Source organism: Nerophis ophidion, linkage group LG08 (assembly GCF_033978795.1).
Source record: "Nerophis ophidion isolate RoL-2023_Sa linkage group LG08, RoL_Noph_v1.0, whole genome shotgun sequence".
Lineage (NCBI taxonomy): Eukaryota > Metazoa > Chordata > Actinopteri > Syngnathiformes > Syngnathidae > Nerophis > Nerophis ophidion.
The window spans coordinates 13,796,384-13,816,100 of NC_084618.1; the positions used below are offsets into that span (position 1 = coordinate 13,796,384).

The 19,717-nt window shown below is 36.8% G+C and overlaps 2 protein-coding genes across 3 annotated transcripts in view; one reads left to right on the forward strand and one right to left on the reverse strand.

Moving 5' to 3' along the window:
* lhx6a (LIM homeobox 6a) overlaps window positions 1–2,577 on the forward strand; it is a 52,706-nt gene extending 50,129 nt beyond the window's left edge. For both annotated transcript variants that reach the window (XM_061907744.1, XM_061907745.1), the window contains exon 9: window positions 2,004–2,577. In XM_061907744.1, the coding sequence (XP_061763728.1) occupies window positions 2,004–2,074 (71 nt within the window). In that variant the 3' untranslated portion in view covers window positions 2,075–2,577. The remainder of the gene's footprint in view (window positions 1–2,003) is intronic.
* A 4,620-nt stretch (window positions 2,578–7,197) lies between these two features.
* The window catches only part of morn5 (MORN repeat containing 5), a 33,194-nt gene continuing 20,674 nt past the window's right edge, over window positions 7,198–19,717 (reverse strand). The window contains exon 4 of the mRNA XM_061907310.1: window positions 7,198–7,799. Within this exon, the coding sequence (XP_061763294.1) occupies window positions 7,579–7,799 (221 nt within the window). The 3' untranslated portion in view covers window positions 7,198–7,578. The remainder of the gene's footprint in view (window positions 7,800–19,717) is intronic.

Genomic DNA, 19,717 nt, shown 5'->3' on the forward strand with positions numbered 1-19,717 from the left:
ATTCCCTGAACCTTTTGATGATTTTACGGAGCGTAGATGGTACAATCCCTACATTCCTTGCAATAGCTCTTTGAGACTTCTAAAACTGTTTGACAATTTGCTTACAAAGTGGTGACCCTCGCCTCCATCCTTGTTTGTGAATGACTTAGCATTTCACGGCAGCTGCTTTTATACCAAATCATGGCACCCACCTGTTCCCAATTAGCCTGCACACCTGTGGGATGTTCCAAATAAGTGTTTGATGAGCATTCCTCAACGTTATCAGTATTCATGCCACATTTCCCAAATTCTTTGTCACATGTTGCTGGCATCAAATTCTAAAGTTAATGATTATTTGCCATAAAAAAAAACATTTATGAGTTTGAACATCAAATATGTTGTCTTTGTAGCATATTTAACTGAATATGGGTTGAAAAGGATTTGTAAATCATTGTATTTTGTTTATATTTACATCAAACACAATTTCCTTACTCATATATATATATATATATACACACACACATAGAGTCCAGGTGTCTGTGGTTTATCAGTTATACGGTGCTCAATACTGGGGTAGAGCATGCAGAATATACAAGGATATATCATCCCTACAAGCCTGTTTTGCAGGTTTTCCTCGTCAGGACTTCAATAAAGGGAAACCTGCGAAACACGCTTGTAGGGATGATATAGCCACTTCAGTTTTTTCCTGACATAAAATACAATTATTTATAATCACCTTATATTATTATAAAATAGTATCTACTTTACGGTATAGCTCGGTTGGTAGAGCGGCCGTACCAGCAACTTGAGGGTTGCAGGTTCGATTCCCGCTTCCGCCAATCTAGTCACTGCCGTTGTGTCCTTGGGCAAGACACTTGACCCACCTGCTCCCAGTGCCACCCACACTGCTTTAAATGTAACTTCGATATTGGGTTTCACTATGTAAAAGCGCTTTGAGTCACTAGAGAAAATGCGCTATATAAATATCATTCAATTCAACAACAACAAAAAAATACTATACATTTTAATGTTGATCATTCAAAATGATCAAATTGGATCGAATGCAATATTGTGTAAAGTCATAAAAATGTCAATCAATCAATCAGTCAATGTTTACTTATATAGCCCTAAATCACTAGTGTCTCAAAGGGCTGCACAAACCACTACGACATCCTCGGTAGGCCCACATAAGGGCAAGGAAAACTCACACCCACTGGGTCCAATAATCCATAATGGATCCAACACAGTCGCGAGAGTCCAGTCCAAAGTGGATCCGACACGGCAGCGAGAGTCCCGTTCACAGCGGAGCCAGCAGGAAACCATCCCAAGCAGAGGCGGATCAGCAGCCGATACACAGGCGAGCGGTACATGGCCACCAGATCGGACCGGACCCCCTCCACAAGGGAGAGTGGGACATAAAAGAAACGGCAGATCAACTGGTCTAAAAAGGGAGTCTATTTAAAGGCTAGAGTATACAGATGAGTTTTAAGGTGCTTCTACTGAGGTAGCATCTCGAACTGTTACCGGGAGGGCATTCCAGAGTACTGGAGCCCGAACGGAAAACGCTCTATAGCCCGCAGACTTTTTTTGGGCTTTGGGAATCACTAATAAGCCGGAGTCTTTTGAACGCAGATTTCTTGAGAGTATTTCTAGTTAGTATAATTTCGATGAATTATAGAATAAGTCTTAGCATTTATTCAATACATAAAAAATATCAAATAAGATACAATTAAATGTGTTGTTATTCTTTGCATTAAATAGGTTTGCAAACCAAGACTTATTTTATGATTGTATCATTTTTATAAATGATACTAAATTAGTCAATGGAAAAAATGAACAATTAAATAATTGAAAACATGCAAATTAAAGTACAATATTTATGTAATCATACGTAATAAACACAAATATTCATGACTAATTATACTATTGTTATCCTTAGCAATGATGAATAGAAATAAAACAAGTGAAATAAAATACATAGTTTATGTTTCATCATTTCAATCAAATAATTTTTTGGTCCCCAGGTCATCCCTTCTCGGTCCTGACGTCCCAGAGTCTCTCCCATCAGACCATGGCGCTGCCCCTCAGCCGCTAAAACCTTGGCACGCCTCCTCCGAGGTCCAGCAGGACAATATTCACCTGGATCCGTCTAAATGCCGGACCACTCATGAGTGATTTTATGAAGGAGCGGCACAAAGTCTCACATGAACTACAAAGAAAATGTTTCTTCACGTGTGACCGGCGGCGAAAAAAAACAGTATTGGTACAAAACTGACATGTGAGGTTTGTGTGTGTGTGTGTGTGTGTGTGTGTGTGTGTGTGTGTGTGTGTGTGTGTGAGTGTGTGTGTGTGTGTGTGTTGATCATGTACATTGGTGTAAAGAAGCGACTCCAACTTGACCTCAATGTCTTTGTAATAATTTATTGTCCCTGTAAAAAGCACTTTTGTCTGCTTCTTTTATCAGATGCTTTTCTTCTTAAAAAAAAAATACAGTAAAAAAGTAAATAAAAATAACTGGCGATGAAATGAAAATGAAAACGGATTTGTGCATCATTAATGTTTTGTGTCAGAATTGCAATAAAAAAATAGAGAATGTGAGGGATTTTCTTGGTCCTTTTTCTCCTTTCTTTAAGATCATCTTTTCAACGTTTTTCAATCCAAAAAACTAAAAATATTCCAATACATAAATTAATGATTTTTTTTTTTTTTTTTTCAAAATTGTCGTTTTGCATTAAAGGTCGATGGAATATTTTACAAGTCATAAAAATAAAATCACGTCTGGTATAATGTATCCATGTAAAGTTTTATCAACAAATGATTCTAAAATACATATAAAATAATACACCGAAAAATAAAATATTTTTGTAAATTGTTTTGCATTAAAGATTAATGCAATATCTTATAAGTCATAAAAATACACAATTATCACGACTAGTATAATTCATACATCTTAAGGTTTAGCACACAAAAATAGTACTAAAATAAATATAAAACAGTAAAGAAGAAAATAAAATGTAATTTAATTAAATTTGCACCAACGATCAATGCAATATTTTATAGTCATAAAAAATATATACAAATATCACGGCTAGTAGGATGTAAATGTATAGTTTTATCTCACAAAAATGGTACTAAAATAAATATTACAGAAAAATAATACAAAAATAAAACGAAAAAATATAAAATATTTTCTTTAATTCTATTAGCATTAAGGGCCAACGCAACATTTTATATCCATAAACATCAAAATATATACAATTATAAATAGTATGATTTGTAAATGTAAAGTTTTATTTGACAAAAATTGTACTAAAATAAATATAAAACAGTACAGAAGAAAATAAAATGTAATTTAATTAAATTTGCACCAAGGATCAATGCAATATTTTATAGTCATAAAAAATATATACAAATATCACGGCTAGTATGATGTAAATGTATAGTTTTATCTCACAAAAATGGTACTAAAATAAATATTACAGAAAAATAATACGAAAAAATATAAAATATTTTCTTTAATTCTATTAGCATTAAGGGCCAACGCAATATTTTATATCCATAAACATCAAAATATATACAATTATAACAACTAGTATGATTTGTCAATGTAAAGTTTCATTTGACAAAAATTGTACTAAAATAAATATAAAATACAGAAATGTTTTCAAAACATTTTTAAAATGTAATTTTGCAGTAAGGGTCAATGCAATATTTTATAAGTCATAAAAATAAAATGTTATCCAATTATCACGTCTGGTATAATGTATACATGTAAAATTTTATCAACAATGATTTCTAAAATACAAAAAAAATAATACACCGAAAAATAAAATATTTTTGTAAATTGTTTTGCATTAAAGATTAATGCAATATCTTATAAGTCATCAAAATACACAATTATCACGACTAGTATAATTTATACATCTTAAGGTTTAGCACACAAAAATAGTACTAAAATAAATATAAAACAGTACAGAAGAAAATAAATGTAATTTAATTAAATTTGCACCAAGGATCAATGCAATATTTTATAGTCATAAAAAATATATACAAATATCACGGCTAGTATGATGTAAATGTAGTTTTATCTCACAAAAATGGTACTAAAATAAATATTACAGAAAAATAATACAAAAATAAAACAAAAAAATATAAAATATTTTCTTTAATTCTATTAGCATTAAGGGCCAACGCAACATTTTATATCCATAAACATCAAAATATATACAATTATAACAACTAGTATGATTTGTAAATGTAAAGTTTTATTTGACAAAAATTGTACTAAAATAAATATAAAACAGTACAGAAGAAAATCAAATGTAATTTAATTAAATTTGCACCAAGGATCAATGCAATATTTTATAGTCATAAAAAATATATACAAATATCACGGCTAGTAGGATGTAAATGTATAGTTTTATCTCACAAAAATGGTACTAAAATAAATATTACAGAAAAATAATACGAAAAAATATAAAATATTTTCTTTAATTCTATTAGCATTAAGGGCCAACGCAATATTTTATATCCATAAACATCAAAATATATACAATTATAACAACTAGTATGATTCGTCAATGTAAAGTTTTATTTGACAAAAATTGTACTAAAATAAATATAAAATACAGAAATGTTTTCAAAACATTTTTAAAATGTAATCTTGCAGTAAGGGTCAATGCAATATTTTATAAGTCATAAAAATAAAATGTTATCCAATTATCACGTCTGGTATAATGTATACATGTAAAATTTTATCAACAATGATTTCTAAAATACATATAAAATAATACACCGAAAAATAAAATATTTTTGTAAATTGTTTTGCATTAAAGATTAATGCAATATCTTATAAGTCATAAAAATACACAATTATCACGACTAGTATAATTTTTACATCTTAAGCTTTAGCACACAAAAATAGTACTAAAATAAATATAAAACAGCACAGAAGAAAATAAAAGGTAATTTAATTAAATTTGCACCAAGGATCAATGCAATATTTTATAGTCATAAAAAATATATACAAATATCACGGCTAGTATGATGTAAATGTATAGTTTTATCTCACAAAAATGGTACTAAAATAAATATTACGGAAAAATAATACGAAAAAATATAAAATATTTCCTTTATTTTCTATTAGCATTAAGGGCCAACGCAACATTTTATATCCATAAACCTCAAAATATTTACAATTATAACAACTAGTATGATTTGTAAATGTAAAGTTTTATTTTACAAAAATTTTACTAAAATAAATATAAAATACAGAAATGTTTTCAAAACATTTTTAAAATGTAATTTTGCAGTAAGGGTCATTGTTTTTATTCTTTTGTAATATTTCTCTATTTTGTTTCCATTTAAACCCCCATTATTTACTTTTTACTTTAAATTGATCTCAACTCTGTACACTGCTGCTGGAATTTTAATTTTCCTGAAGGAACTCTCCTGAAGGAATCAATAAAGTACTATCTATCTATCTAAAGTATATATTTTTTGCTGTCATTTTGCATTAAAGGTCAATGCAATCATAAAACTACAACGAATACACAATTATCACTACTGTTATAATTTATAAATGTAAAGTTATATCATCACAAACATTGTACTAAAATATAAATACAGAGAAAAATTTAATATTTTTCTAATTCTATTTCTGTTAAGGGTCAATGCAATATTTTGTAACGTCATAAAATAAAATATATACAATTATAACTACTAGTACAATTTGTAAATATCTTGTTTTACCATACAAAAATAGTACTAAAATATACATACAGGAAAACATTTTTTTCAAATTTTTATTTGTGTTAAGGGTCAACGCAATATTTTATAGTCATAAAAATATATACAATTAGAACTACTAGTATAATTTGTAGATGTAATGTTATATCATCACAAACATTGTACTAAAATATAAATACAGAGAAAAATTTAATATTTTTCTAATTCTATTTGTGTTAAGGGTCAATGCAATATTTTGTAACGTCATAAAATAAAATATATACAATTATAACTACTAGTACAATTTGTAAATGTCATGTTTTACCATACAAAAATAGTACTAAAATATACATACAGAAAAACTTTTTTTTCAAATCTTTATTTGTGTTAAGGGTCAACACAATATTTTATAGTCATAAAAATATATACAATTATAACTACTAGTATAATTTGTAGATGTAATGTTATATCATCACAAACATTGTACTAAAATATAAATACAGAGAAAAATGTAATATTTTTCTAATTCTATTTGTGTTAAGGGTCAACGCAATATTTTGTAACGTCATAAAATAAAATATATACAATTATAACTACTCGTACAATTTTGTAAATGTCATGTTTTACCATACAAAAATAGTACTAAAATATACATACAGAAAAAAAAAAATTTCAAATTTTTATTTGTGTTAAGGGTCAACGCAATATTTTATAGTCATAAAAATATATACAATTATAACTACTAGTATAATTTGTAGATGTAATGTTATATCATCACAAACATTGTACTAAAATATAAATACAGAGAAAAATGTAATATTTTTCTAATTCTATTTGTGTTAAGGGTCAACGCAATATTTTATATCCATAAACTAAAATATATAAATTATAACTACTCGTACAATTTGTAAATGTCATGTTTTACCATACAAAAATAGTACTAAAATATACATACAGAAAAACTTTTTTTTTCAAATCTTTATTTGTGTTAAGGGTCAACGCAATATTTTATAGTCATAAAAATATATACAATTATAACTACTAGTATAATTTGTAGATGTAATGTTATATCATCACAAACATTGTACTAAAATATAAATACAGAGAAAAATGTAATATTTTTCTAATTCTATTTGTGTTAAGGGTCAACGCAATATTTTGTAACGTCATAAAATAAAATATATACAATTATGACTACTAGTACAATTTGTAAATGTCATGTTTTACCATACAAAAATAGTACTAAAATATACATACAGAAAAACATTTTTTTTCAAATTTTTATTTGTGTTAAGGGTCAACGCAATATTTTATAGTCATAAAAATATATACAATTATAACTACCAGTATAATTTGTAGATGTAATGTTTTATCATACAAAAATAGTACTAATAAACATATAAAATACAGGAAAGTGTACAATATTTTTACAATTATGTTTGCATTAAGGACAGAGTGAGATTAAACCTTATAGTTAATAAAAAGCAGTGATTTGATTGTGAAATGTTTATTGTATTAAACAAAACAAAATTCCACTTTCTTTCTAAAACACATTTTATGTGTAATACAGAGCAATAAGGGGTTCGACATGTTGGAATAAACTATAAGTATTCATGCTAGCAAGCAACTGGCTTCTTGATGTAAACAAAGATCGTCGTTTGGTGGCCTTTTTTTTCTCTTTTTTTTTTTTTTACCGCGCACCTGTGTGTCCACTTGGAAGCTGCAAAAACCCAGCTGCCCTGAACGCACCACGGGCCCCGACAAGTACAATGGCGGCCAGCGAGAGTCGCGGCGATGAAGGTGAAGAAACTTAACTTAACTTACACACTTCAAGGGTTTTATTCACACGCAAAACGGAGAAAGTCTTACTTGTTAGTCCACACTGGAACCGGATTCTTCTTCTTTTTCGTCTTCTTCTTTTTGTTCTTCTTCTTCTTTTTCTTCTTCTTTTTCTTCTTCTTCTTTTTTCTCTTCTTCTTCTTCTTCTTCTTCTTCTTCTTGTGTTTCTTCTTCTTCTTCTTCCGCCTCCGGGGGAGGAGGGGGACAGTCGGCCTTGCGACAACATCGCACGATCCACGCATGCTCCGAGTCGTCTGAGGAGGAAAAGTCAAGCGGTAGGAAATGGATGGAAAAAAAAAAAAGTTTAATTATTTTTGTAAAACACAGAATGAATATAATTATACTAGACCGAACAACCCTAATAGACACATAAGGGACGGCGTGGCGCAGTGGAAGAGCGGCCGTGCGCAACCCGAGGGTCCCTGGCTCAAATCCCACCTAGTACCAACCTCGTCACGTCCGTTGTGTCCTGAGCAAGACACTTCACCCTTGCTCCTGATGGGTGCTTGTTGGCGCCTTGCATGGCAGCTCCCTCCATCAGTGTGTGAATGTGTGTGTGAATGGGTAAATGTGGAAGTAGTGTCAAAGCGCTTTGAGTACCTTGAAGGTAGAAAAGCGCTATACAAGTACAACCCATTTATCATTTATATTTCCAATTATAATAATATAAAAAATATCACTAAAAAGAATGGTACTGTAACAATAATAATAATAATAATAATAATACACATTTAAATTCTGCCACAAAATGATTCATATATGTCATACAAATGTGTTTCTTTTTTAAACAACTCTTTAAAATTTCAGCATATTCCAATAAAGTGTTTGGTTTATTTTCAACAATAATGATTATTTCCCAACTAAAACAGGATGAAAACAAATTTAATTATGACGACAAATGCCTTGGAAACAATCACAGCTGAATTGGAAAAGAATATGACAGCACAACACATCACCGCACATCACAACACAAAAGCACAACACAACAAAATCACGGCACAACAAACCATAAAACAGCACAACACAGCAGAAACACACAACACATCATAAAACAGAGCAACACAACACAACACCACAGCAGAACAACACAACACATCATAAAACAGCACAACAGCAGCACAACACAACATGACAACACATCAGGATCATCAAACAGAACACAACACATCGGCACAACACAACAAATTATAAAACACCACAACACAGCAAACCAACACAACACATCATCAAACAGTATAACAGCAAAACAACACAACACATCACAACATCACAACAGCAGCACAACACAACATGACAACACATCAGGATGACACAACACAACAGCACCACAACACATCAGAAAAGCACAACACAACCACAGCACCACAACACATAAAACAGCACAACACAGCAAAACAACACAACACATCGTCAAACAGAACACAACACATCAGCACAACACAACAAATTATAAAACACCACAACACAGCAAACCAACACAACACATCATCAAACAGTATAACACAGCAAAACAACACAACACATCATCAAACAGCACAACACAGCAAAACAACACAACACAACACAGAATCAAACAGCACAACACAGCAGAACAACACAACACATAATCAAACAGTACAACACAGCAAAACAACACAACACATCACCAAAACAGCACAACACAACACAGCAGCACAACATGACAAAAAAAACACAACACACAACAAATCATCAAACAGAACACAACACAACAAATCATAAAACACCCCCCCTCCCCGACACACACACACACACACACACACACACACACACACACACACACACACACACAAGACATGTCAGTTCACAGGCAGCAAGACAAGGGCCAATAGTCAAAATTGCAAACAAGGACAAGGGCAAATAGTCATCATTGCAAACACGACAAGGGCCAATAGTCAACATTGCAAACAAGACAAGGGCCAATAGTAAACATTGCAAACAAGGACAAGGGCCAATAGTCAACATTGTGGACCAATAGTCATCATAGCAAACAAGACAAGGGCCAATAGTCATCATTGTGGACCAATAGTCATCATTGCAAACAAGGACAAGGGCCAATAGTCATCATTGCAAACAAGACAAGGGCCAATAGTCCACATTGCAAACAAGACAAGGGCCAATATTCATCATTGCAAACACGACAAGGGCCAATAGTCAACATTGCAAACAAGGACAAGGGCCAATAGTCATCATTGCAAACACGACAAGGGCCAATAGTCAACATTGCAAACAAGACAAGGGCCAATAGTAAACATTGCAAACAAGGACAAGGGCCAATAGTCAACATTGTGGACCAATAGTCATCATAGCAAACAAGACAAGGGCCAATAGTCATCATTGTGGACCAATAGTCATCATTGCAAACAAGGACAAGGGCCAATAGTCATCATTGCAAACAAGACAAGGGCCAATAGTCCACATTGCAAACAAGACAAGGGCCAATAGTCATCATTGCAAACAAGGACAAGGGCCAATAGTCATCATTGCAAACAAGGACAAGGGCCAATAGTCATCATTGCAAACAAGGACAGGAGCCAATAGTCATTATTGTGGACCAATAGTCATCATTGCAAACAAGGACAAGGGCCAATAGTCATCATTGTGGACCAATAGTCATCATTGCAAACAAGGACAAGGGCCAATAGTCATCATTGCAAACAAGATAAGGGCCAATAGTCATCATTGCAAACAAGACGAGGGCCAATAGTCAACATTGCAAACACGACAAGGGCCAATAGTCAACATTGCAAACAAAGACAAGGGCCAATAGTCATCATTGCAAACAAGGACCAGGGCCAATAGTCATCATTGCAAACAAGGACAGGAGCCAATAGTCATTATTGTGGACCAATAGTCATCATTGCAAACAAGGACAAGGGCCAATAGTCAAAATTGCAAACAAGGACAAGGGCAAATAGTCATCATTGCAAACACGACAAGGGCCAATAGTCAACATTGCAAACAAGACAAGGGCCAATAGTAAACATTGCAAACAAGGACAAGGGCCAATAGTCAACATTGTGGACCAATAGTCATCATAGCAAACAAGACAAGGGCCAATAGTCATCATTGTGGACCAATAGTCATCATTGCAAACAAGGACAAGGGCCAATAGTCATCATTGCAAACAAGACAAGGGCCAATAGTCCACATTGCAAACAAGACAAGGGCCAATATTCATCATTGCAAACACAACAAGGGCCAATAGTCAACATTGCAAACAAGACAAGGGCCAATAGTCATCATTGCAAACAAGGGCAAGGGCCAATAGTCATCATTGCAAACACGACAAGGGCCAATAGTCAACATTGCAAACAAGACAAGGGCCAATAGTAAACATTGCAAACAAGGACAAGGGCCAATAGTCATCATTGTGGACCAATAGTCATCATTGCAAACAAGGACAAGGGCCAATAGTCATCATTGCAAACAAGACAAGGGCCAATAGTCCACATTGCAAACAAGACAAGGGCCAATATTCATCATTGCAAACACGACAAGGGCCAATAGTCAACATTGCAAACAAGGACAAGGGCCAATAGTCATCATTGCAAACACGACAAGGGCCAATAGTCAACATTGCAAACAAGACAAGGGCCAATAGTAAACATTGCAAACAAGGACAAGGGCCAATAGTCAACATTGTGGACCAATAGTCATCATAGCAAACAAGACAAGGGCCAATAGTCATCATTGTGGACCAATAGTCATCATTGCAAACAAGGACAAGGGCCAATAGTCATCATTGCAAACAAGACAAGGGCCAATAGTCCACATTGCAAACAAGACAAGGGCCAATAGTCATCATTGCAAACAAGGACAAGGGCCAATAGTCATCATTGCAAACAAGGACAAGGGCCAATAGTCATCATTGCAAACAAGGACAGGAGCCAATAGTCATTATTGTGGACCAATAGTCATCATTGCAAACAAGGACAAGGGCCAATAGTCATCATTGTGGACCAATAGTCATCATTGCAAACAAGGACAAGGGCCAATAGTCATCATTGCAAACAAGATAAGGGCCAATAGTCATCATTGCAAACAAGACGAGGGCCAATAGTCAACATTGCAAACACGACAAGGGCCAATAGTCAACATTGCAAACAAAGACAAGGGCCAATAGTCATCATTGCAAACAAGGACCAGGGCCAATAGTCATCATTGCAAACAAGGACAGGAGCCAATAGTCATTATTGTGGACCAATAGTCATCATTGCAAACAAGGACAAGGGCCAATAGTCAAAATTGCAAACAAGGACAAGGGCAAATAGTCATCATTGCAAACACGACAAGGGCCAATAGTCAACATTGCAAACAAGACAAGGGCCAATAGTAAACATTGCAAACAAGGACAAGGGCCAATAGTCAACATTGTGGACCAATAGTCATCATAGCAAACAAGACAAGGGCCAATAGTCATCATTGTGGACCAATAGTCATCATTGCAAACAAGGACAAGGGCCAATAGTCATCATTGCAAACAAGACAAGGGCCAATAGTCCACATTGCAAACAAGACAAGGGCCAATATTCATCATTGCAAACACAACAAGGGCCAATAGTCAACATTGCAAACAAGACAAGGGCCAATAGTCATCATTGCAAACAAGGGCAAGGGCCAATAGTCATCATTGCAAACACGACAAGGGCCAATAGTCAACATTGCAAACAAGACAAGGGCCAATAGTAAACATTGCAAACAAGGACAAGGGCCAATAGTCATCATTGCAAACAAGGACAAGGGCCAATAGTCATCATTGCAAACAAGACAAGGGCCAATAGTCATCATTGCAAACAAGACAAGGGCCAATAGTCAACATTGCAAACACGACAAGGGCCAATAGTCAACATTGCAAACAAAGACAAGGGCCAATAGTCAACATTGCAAACAAGGACAAGGGCCAATAGTCATCATTGCAAACAAGGACAAGGGCCAATAGTCATCATTGCAAACAAGACAAGGGCCAATAGTCATCATTGCAAACAAGACAAGGGCCAATAGTCAACATTGCAAACACGACAAGGGCCAATAGTCATCATTGCAAACAAGACAAGGGCCAATAGTCAACATTGCAAACACGACAAGGGCCAATAGTCAACATTGCAAACAAAGACAAGGGCCAATAGTCATCATTGCAAACAAGGACCAGGGCCAATAGTCATCATTGCAAACAAGGACAGGAGCCAATAGTCATTATTGTGGACCAATAGTCATCATTGCAAACAAGGACAAGGGCCAATAGTCAAAATTGCAAACAAGGACAAGGGCAAATAGTCATCATTGCAAACACGACAAGGGCCAATAGTCAACATTGCAAACAAGACAAGGGCCAATAGTAATAAACATTGCAAACAAGGACAAGGGCCAATAGTCAACATTGTGGACCAATAGTCATCATAGCAAACAAGACAAGGGCCAATAGTCATCATTGTGGACCAATAGTCATCATTGCAAACAAGGACAAGGGCCAATAGTCATCATTGCAAACAAGACAAGGGCCAATAGTCCACATTGCAAACAAGACAAGGGCCAATAGTCATCATTGCAAACAAGGACAAGGGCCAATAGTCATCATTGCAAACAAGGACAAGGGCCAATAGTCATCATTGCAAACAAGGACAGGAGCCAATAGTCATTATTGTGGACCAATAGTCATCATTGCAAACAAGGACAAGGGCCAATAGTCATCATTGTGGACCAATAGTCATCATTGCAAACAAGGACAAGGGCCAATAGTCATCATTGCAAACAAGACAAGGGCCAATAGTCAACATTGCAAACACGACAAGGGCCAATAGTCAACATTGCAAACAAAGACAAGGGCCAATAGTCATCATTGCAAACAAGGACCAGGGCCAATAGTCATCATTACAAACAAGGACAGGAGCCAATAGTCATTATTGTGGACCAATAGTCATCATTGCAAACAAGGACAAGGGCCAATAGTCATCATTGTGGACCAATAGTCATCATTGCAAACAAGGACAAGGGCCAATAGTCATCATTGCAAACAAGATAAGGGCCAATAGTCATCATTGCAAACAAGACGAGGGCCAATAGTCAACATTGCAAACACGACAAGGGCCAATAGTCAACATTGCAAACAAAGACAAGGGCCAATAGTCATCATTGCAAACAAGGACCAGGGCCAATAGTCATCATTGCAAACAAGGACAGGAGCCAATAGTCATTATTGTGGACCAATAGTCATCATTGCAAACAAGGACAAGGGCCAATAGTCAAAATTGCAAACAAGGACAAGGGCAAATAGTCATCATTGCAAACACGACAAGGGCCAATAGTCAACATTGCAAACAAGACAAGGGCCAATAGTAAACATTGCAAACAAGGACAAGGGCCAATAGTCAACATTGTGGACCAATAGTCATCATAGCAAACAAGACAAGGGCCAATAGTCATCATTGTGGACCAATAGTCATCATTGCAAACAAGGACAAGGGCCAATAGTCATCATTGCAAACAAGACAAGGGCCAATAGTCCACATTGCAAACAAGACAAGGGCCAATATTCATCATTGCAAACACAACAAGGGCCAATAGTCAACATTGCAAACAAGACAAGGGCCAATAGTCATCATTGCAAACAAGGACAAGGGCCAATAGTCATCATTGCAAACACGACAAGGGCCAATAGTCAACATTGCAAACAAGACAAGGGCCAATAGTAAACATTGCAAACAAGGACAAGGGCCAATAGTCATCATTGCAAACAAGGACAAGGGCCAATAGTCATCATTGCAAACAAGACAAGGGCCAATAGTCATCATTGCAAACAAGACAAGGGCCAATAGTCAACATTGCAAACACGACAAGGGCCAATAGTCAACATTGCAAACAAAGACAAGGGCCAATAGTCAACATTGCAAACAAGGACAAGGGCCAATAGTCATCATTGCAAACAAGGACAAGGGCCAATAGTCATCATTGCAAACAAGACAAGGGCCAATAGTCATCATTGCAAACAAGACAAGGGCCAATAGTCAACATTGCAAACACGACAAGGGCCAATAGTCATCATTGCAAACAAGACAAGGGCCAATAGTCAACATTGCAAACACGACAAGGGCCAATAGTCAACATTGCAAACAAAGACAAGGGCCAATAGTCATCATTGCAAACAAGGACCAGGGCCAATAGTCATCATTGCAAACAAGGACAGGAGCCAATAGTCATTATTGTGGACCAATAGTCATCATTGCAAACAAGGACAAGGGCCAATAGTCAAAATTGCAAACAAGGACAAGGGCAAATAGTCATCATTGCAAACACGACAAGGGCCAATAGTCAACATTGCAAACAAGACAAGGGCCAATAGTAATAAACATTGCAAACAAGGACAAGGGCCAATAGTCAACATTGTGGACCAATAGTCATCATAGCAAACAAGACAAGGGCCAATAGTCATCATTGTGGACCAATAGTCATCATTGCAAACAAGGACAAGGGCCAATAGTCATCATTGCAAACAAGACAAGGGCCAATAGTCCACATTGCAAACAAGACAAGGGCCAATAGTCATCATTGCAAACAAGGACAAGGGCCAATAGTCATCATTGCAAACAAGGACAAGGGCCAATAGTCATCATTGCAAACAAGGACAGGAGCCAATAGTCATTATTGTGGACCAATAGTCATCATTGCAAACAAGGACAAGGGCCAATAGTCATCATTGTGGACCAATAGTCATCATTGCAAACAAGGACAAGGGCCAATAGTCATCATTGCAAACAAGACAAGGGCCAATAGTCAACATTGCAAACATGACAAGGGCCAATAGTCAACATTGCAAACAAAGACAAGGGCCAATAGTCATCATTGCAAACAAGGACCAGGGCCAATAGTCATCATTACAAACAAGGACAGGAGCCAATAGTCATTATTGTGGACCAATAGTCATCATTGCAAACAAGGACAAGGGCCAATAGTCATCATTGCAAACAAGGACAGGAGCCAATAGTCATTATTGTGGACCAATAGTCATCATTGCAAACAAGGACAAGGGCCAATAGTCATCATTGTGGACCAATAGTCATCATTGCAAACAAGGACAAGGGCCAATAGTCATCATTGCAAACAAGACAAGGGCCAATAGTCAACATTGCAAACACGACAAGGGCCAATAGTCAACATTGCAAACAAAGACAAGGACCAATAGTCATCATTGCAAACAAGGACAAGGGCCAATAGTCATCATTGCAAACAAGGACCAGGGCCAATAGTCATCATTGCAAACAAGGACAGGAGCCAATAGTCATTATTGTGGACCAATAGTCATCATTGCAAACAAGGACAAGGGCCAATAGTCATCATTGTGGACCAATAGTCATCATTGCAAACAAGGACAAGGGCCAATAGTCATCATTGCAAACAAGACAAGGGCCAATAGTCAACATTGCAAACACGACAAGGGCCAATAGTCAACATTGCAAACAAAGACAAGGGCCAATAGTCATCATTGCAAACAAGGACCAGGGCCAATAGTCATCATTACAAACAAGGACAGGAGCCAATAGTCATTATTGTGGACCAATAGTCATCATTGCAAACAAGGACAAGGGCCAATAGTCATCATTGTGGACCAATAGTCATCATTGCAAACAAGGACAAGGGCCAATAGTCATCATTGCAAACAAGGACCAGGGCCAATAGTCATCATTGCAAACAAGGACAGGAGCCAATAGTCATTATTGTGGACCAATAGTCATCATTGCAAACAAGACAAGGGCCAATAGTCATCATTGCAAACAAGACAAGGGCCAATAGTCAACATTGCAAACAAAGACAAGGGCCAATAGTCCTCATTGCAAACAAGGACCAGGGCCAATAGTCATCATTGCAAACAAGGACAAGGGCCAATAGTCATCATTGTGGACCAATAGTCATCATTGCAAACAAGACAAGGGCCAATAGTCATCATTGCAAACAAGACAAGGGCCAATAGTCAACATTGCAAACAAAGACAAGGGCCAATAGTCCTCATTGCAAACAAGGACCAGGGCCAATAGTCATCATTGCAAACAAGGACAAGGGCCAATAGTCATCATTGTGGACCAATAGTCATCATTGCAAACAAGGACAAGGGCCAATAGTCATCATTGCAAACAAGACAAGGGCCAATAGTCCACATTGCAAACAAGACAAGGGCCAATATTCATCATTGCAAACACAACAAGGGCCAATAGTCAACATTGCAAACAAGACAAGGGCCAATAGTCATCATTGCAAACAAGGACAAGGGCCAATAGTCATCATTGCAAACACGACAAGGGCCAATAGTCAACATTGCAAACAAGACAAGGGCCAATAGTAAACATTGCAAACAAGGACAAGGGCCAATAGTCATCATTGCAAACAAGGACCAGGGCCAATAGTCATCATTGCAAACAAGGACAAGGGCCAATAGTCATCATTGTGGACCAATAGTCATCATTGCAAACAAGACAAGGGCCAATAGTCATCATTGCAAACAAGACAAGGGCCAATAGTCAACATTGCAAACAAAGACAAGGGCCAATAGTCCTCATTGCAAACAAGGACCAGGGCCAATAGTCATCATTGCAAACAAGGACAAGGGCCAATAGTCATCATTGTGGACCAATAGTCATCATTGCAAACAAGGACAAGGGCCAATAGTCATCATTGCAAACAAGACAAGGGCCAATAGTCCACATTGCAAACAAGACAAGGGCCAATATTCATCATTGCAAACACAACAAGGGCCAATAGTCAACATTGCAAACAAGACAAGGGCCAATAGTCATCATTGCAAACAAGGACAAGGGCCAATAGTCATCATTGCAAACACGACAAGGGCCAATAGTCAACATTGCAAACAAGACAAGGGCCAATAGTAAACATTGCAAACAAGGACAAGGGCCAATAGTCATCATTGCAAACAAGGACAAGGGCCAATAGTCATCATTGCAAACAAGACAAGGGCCAATAGTCATCATTGCAAACAAGACAAGGGCCAATAGTCAACATTGCAAACACGACAAGGGCCAATAGTCAACATTGCAAACAAAGACAAGGGCCAATAGTCAACATTGCAAACAAGGACAAGGGCCAATAGTCATCATTGCAAACAAGGACAAGGGCCAATAGTCATCATTGCAAACAAGACAAGGGCCAATAGTCATCATTGCAAACAAGACAAGGGCCAATAGTCAACATTGCAAACACGACAAGGGCCAATAGTCATCATTGCAAACAAGACAAGGGCCAATAGTCAACATTGCAAACACGACAAGGGCCAATAGTCAACATTGCAAACAAAGACAAGGGCCAATAGTCATCATTGCAAACAAGGACCAGGGCCAATAGTCATCATTGCAAACAAGGACAGGAGCCAATAGTCATTATTGTGGACCAATAGTCATCATTGCAAACAAGGACAAGGGCCAATAGTCAAAATTGTGGACCAATAGTCATCATAGCAAACAAGACAAGGGCCAATAGTCATCATTGTGGACCAATAGTCATCATTGCAAACAAGGACAAGGGCCAATAGTCATCATTGCAAACAAGACAAGGGCCAATAGTCCACATTGCAAACAAGACAAGGGCCAATAGTCATCATTGCAAACAAGGACAAGGGCCAATAGTCATCATTGCAAACAAGGACAAGGGCCAATAGTCATCATTGCAAACAAGGACAGGAGCCAATAGTCATTATTGTGGACCAATAGTCATCATTGCAAACAAGGACAAGGGCCAATAGTCATCATTGTGGACCAATAGTCATCATTGCAAACAAGGACAAGGGCCAATAGTCATCATTGCAAACAAGACAAGGGCCAATAGTCAACATTGCAAACACGACAAGGGCCAATAGTCAACATTGCAAACAAAGACAAGGGCCAATAGTCATCATTGCAAACAAGGACCAGGGCCAATAGTCATCATTACAAACAAGGACAGGAGCCAATAGTCATTATTGTGGACCAATAGTCATCATTGCAAACAAGGACAAGGGCCAATAGTCATCATTGCAAACAAGACAAGGGCCAATAGTCATCATTGCAAACAAGACAAGGGCCAATAGTCAACATTGCAAACACGACAAGGGCCAATAGTCAACATTGCAAACAAAGACAAGGGCCAATAGTCAACATTGCAAACAAGGACAAGGGCCAATAGTCATCATTGCAAACAAGGACAAGGGCCAATAGTCATCATTGCAAACAAGACAAGGGCCAATAGTCATCATTGCAAACAAGACAAGGGCCAATAGTCAACATTGCAAACACGACAAGGGCCAATAGTCATCATTGCAAACAAGACAAGGGCCAATAGTCAACATTGCAAACACGACAAGGGCCAATAGTCAACATTGCAAACAAAGACAAGGGCCAATAGTCATCATTGCAAACAAGGACCAGGGCCAATAGTCATCATTGCAAACAAGGACAGGGGCCAATAGTCATTATTGTGGACCAATAGTCATCATTGCAAACAAGGACAAGGGCCAATAGTCAAAATTGCAAACAAGGACAAGGGCAAATAGTCATCATTGCAAACACGACAAGGGCCAATAGTCAACATTGCAAACAAGACAAGGGCCAATAGTAATAAACATTGCAAACAAGGACAAGGGCCAATAGTCAACATTGTGGACCAATAGTCATCATAGCAAACAAGACAAGGGCCAATAGTCATCATTGTGGACCAATAGTCATCATAGCAAACAAGACAAGGGCCAATAGTCATCATTGTGGACCAATAGTCATCATTGCAAACAAGGACAAGGGCCAATAGTCATCATTGCAAACAAGACAAGGGCCAATAGTCCACATTGCAAACAAGACAAGGGCCAATAGTCATCATTGCAAACAAGGACAAGGGCCAATAGTCATCATTGCAAACAAGGACAAGGGCCAATAGTCATCATTGCAAACAAGGACAGGAGCCAATAGTCATTATTGTGGACCAATAGTCATCATTGCAAACAAGGACAAGGGCCAATAGTCATCATTGTGGACCAATAGTCATCATTGCAAACAAGGACAAGGGCCAATAGTCATCATTGCAAACAAGACAAGGGCCAATAGTCAACATTGCAAACACGACAAGGGCCAATAGTCAACATTGCAAACAAAGACAAGGGCCAATAGTCATCATTGCAAACAAG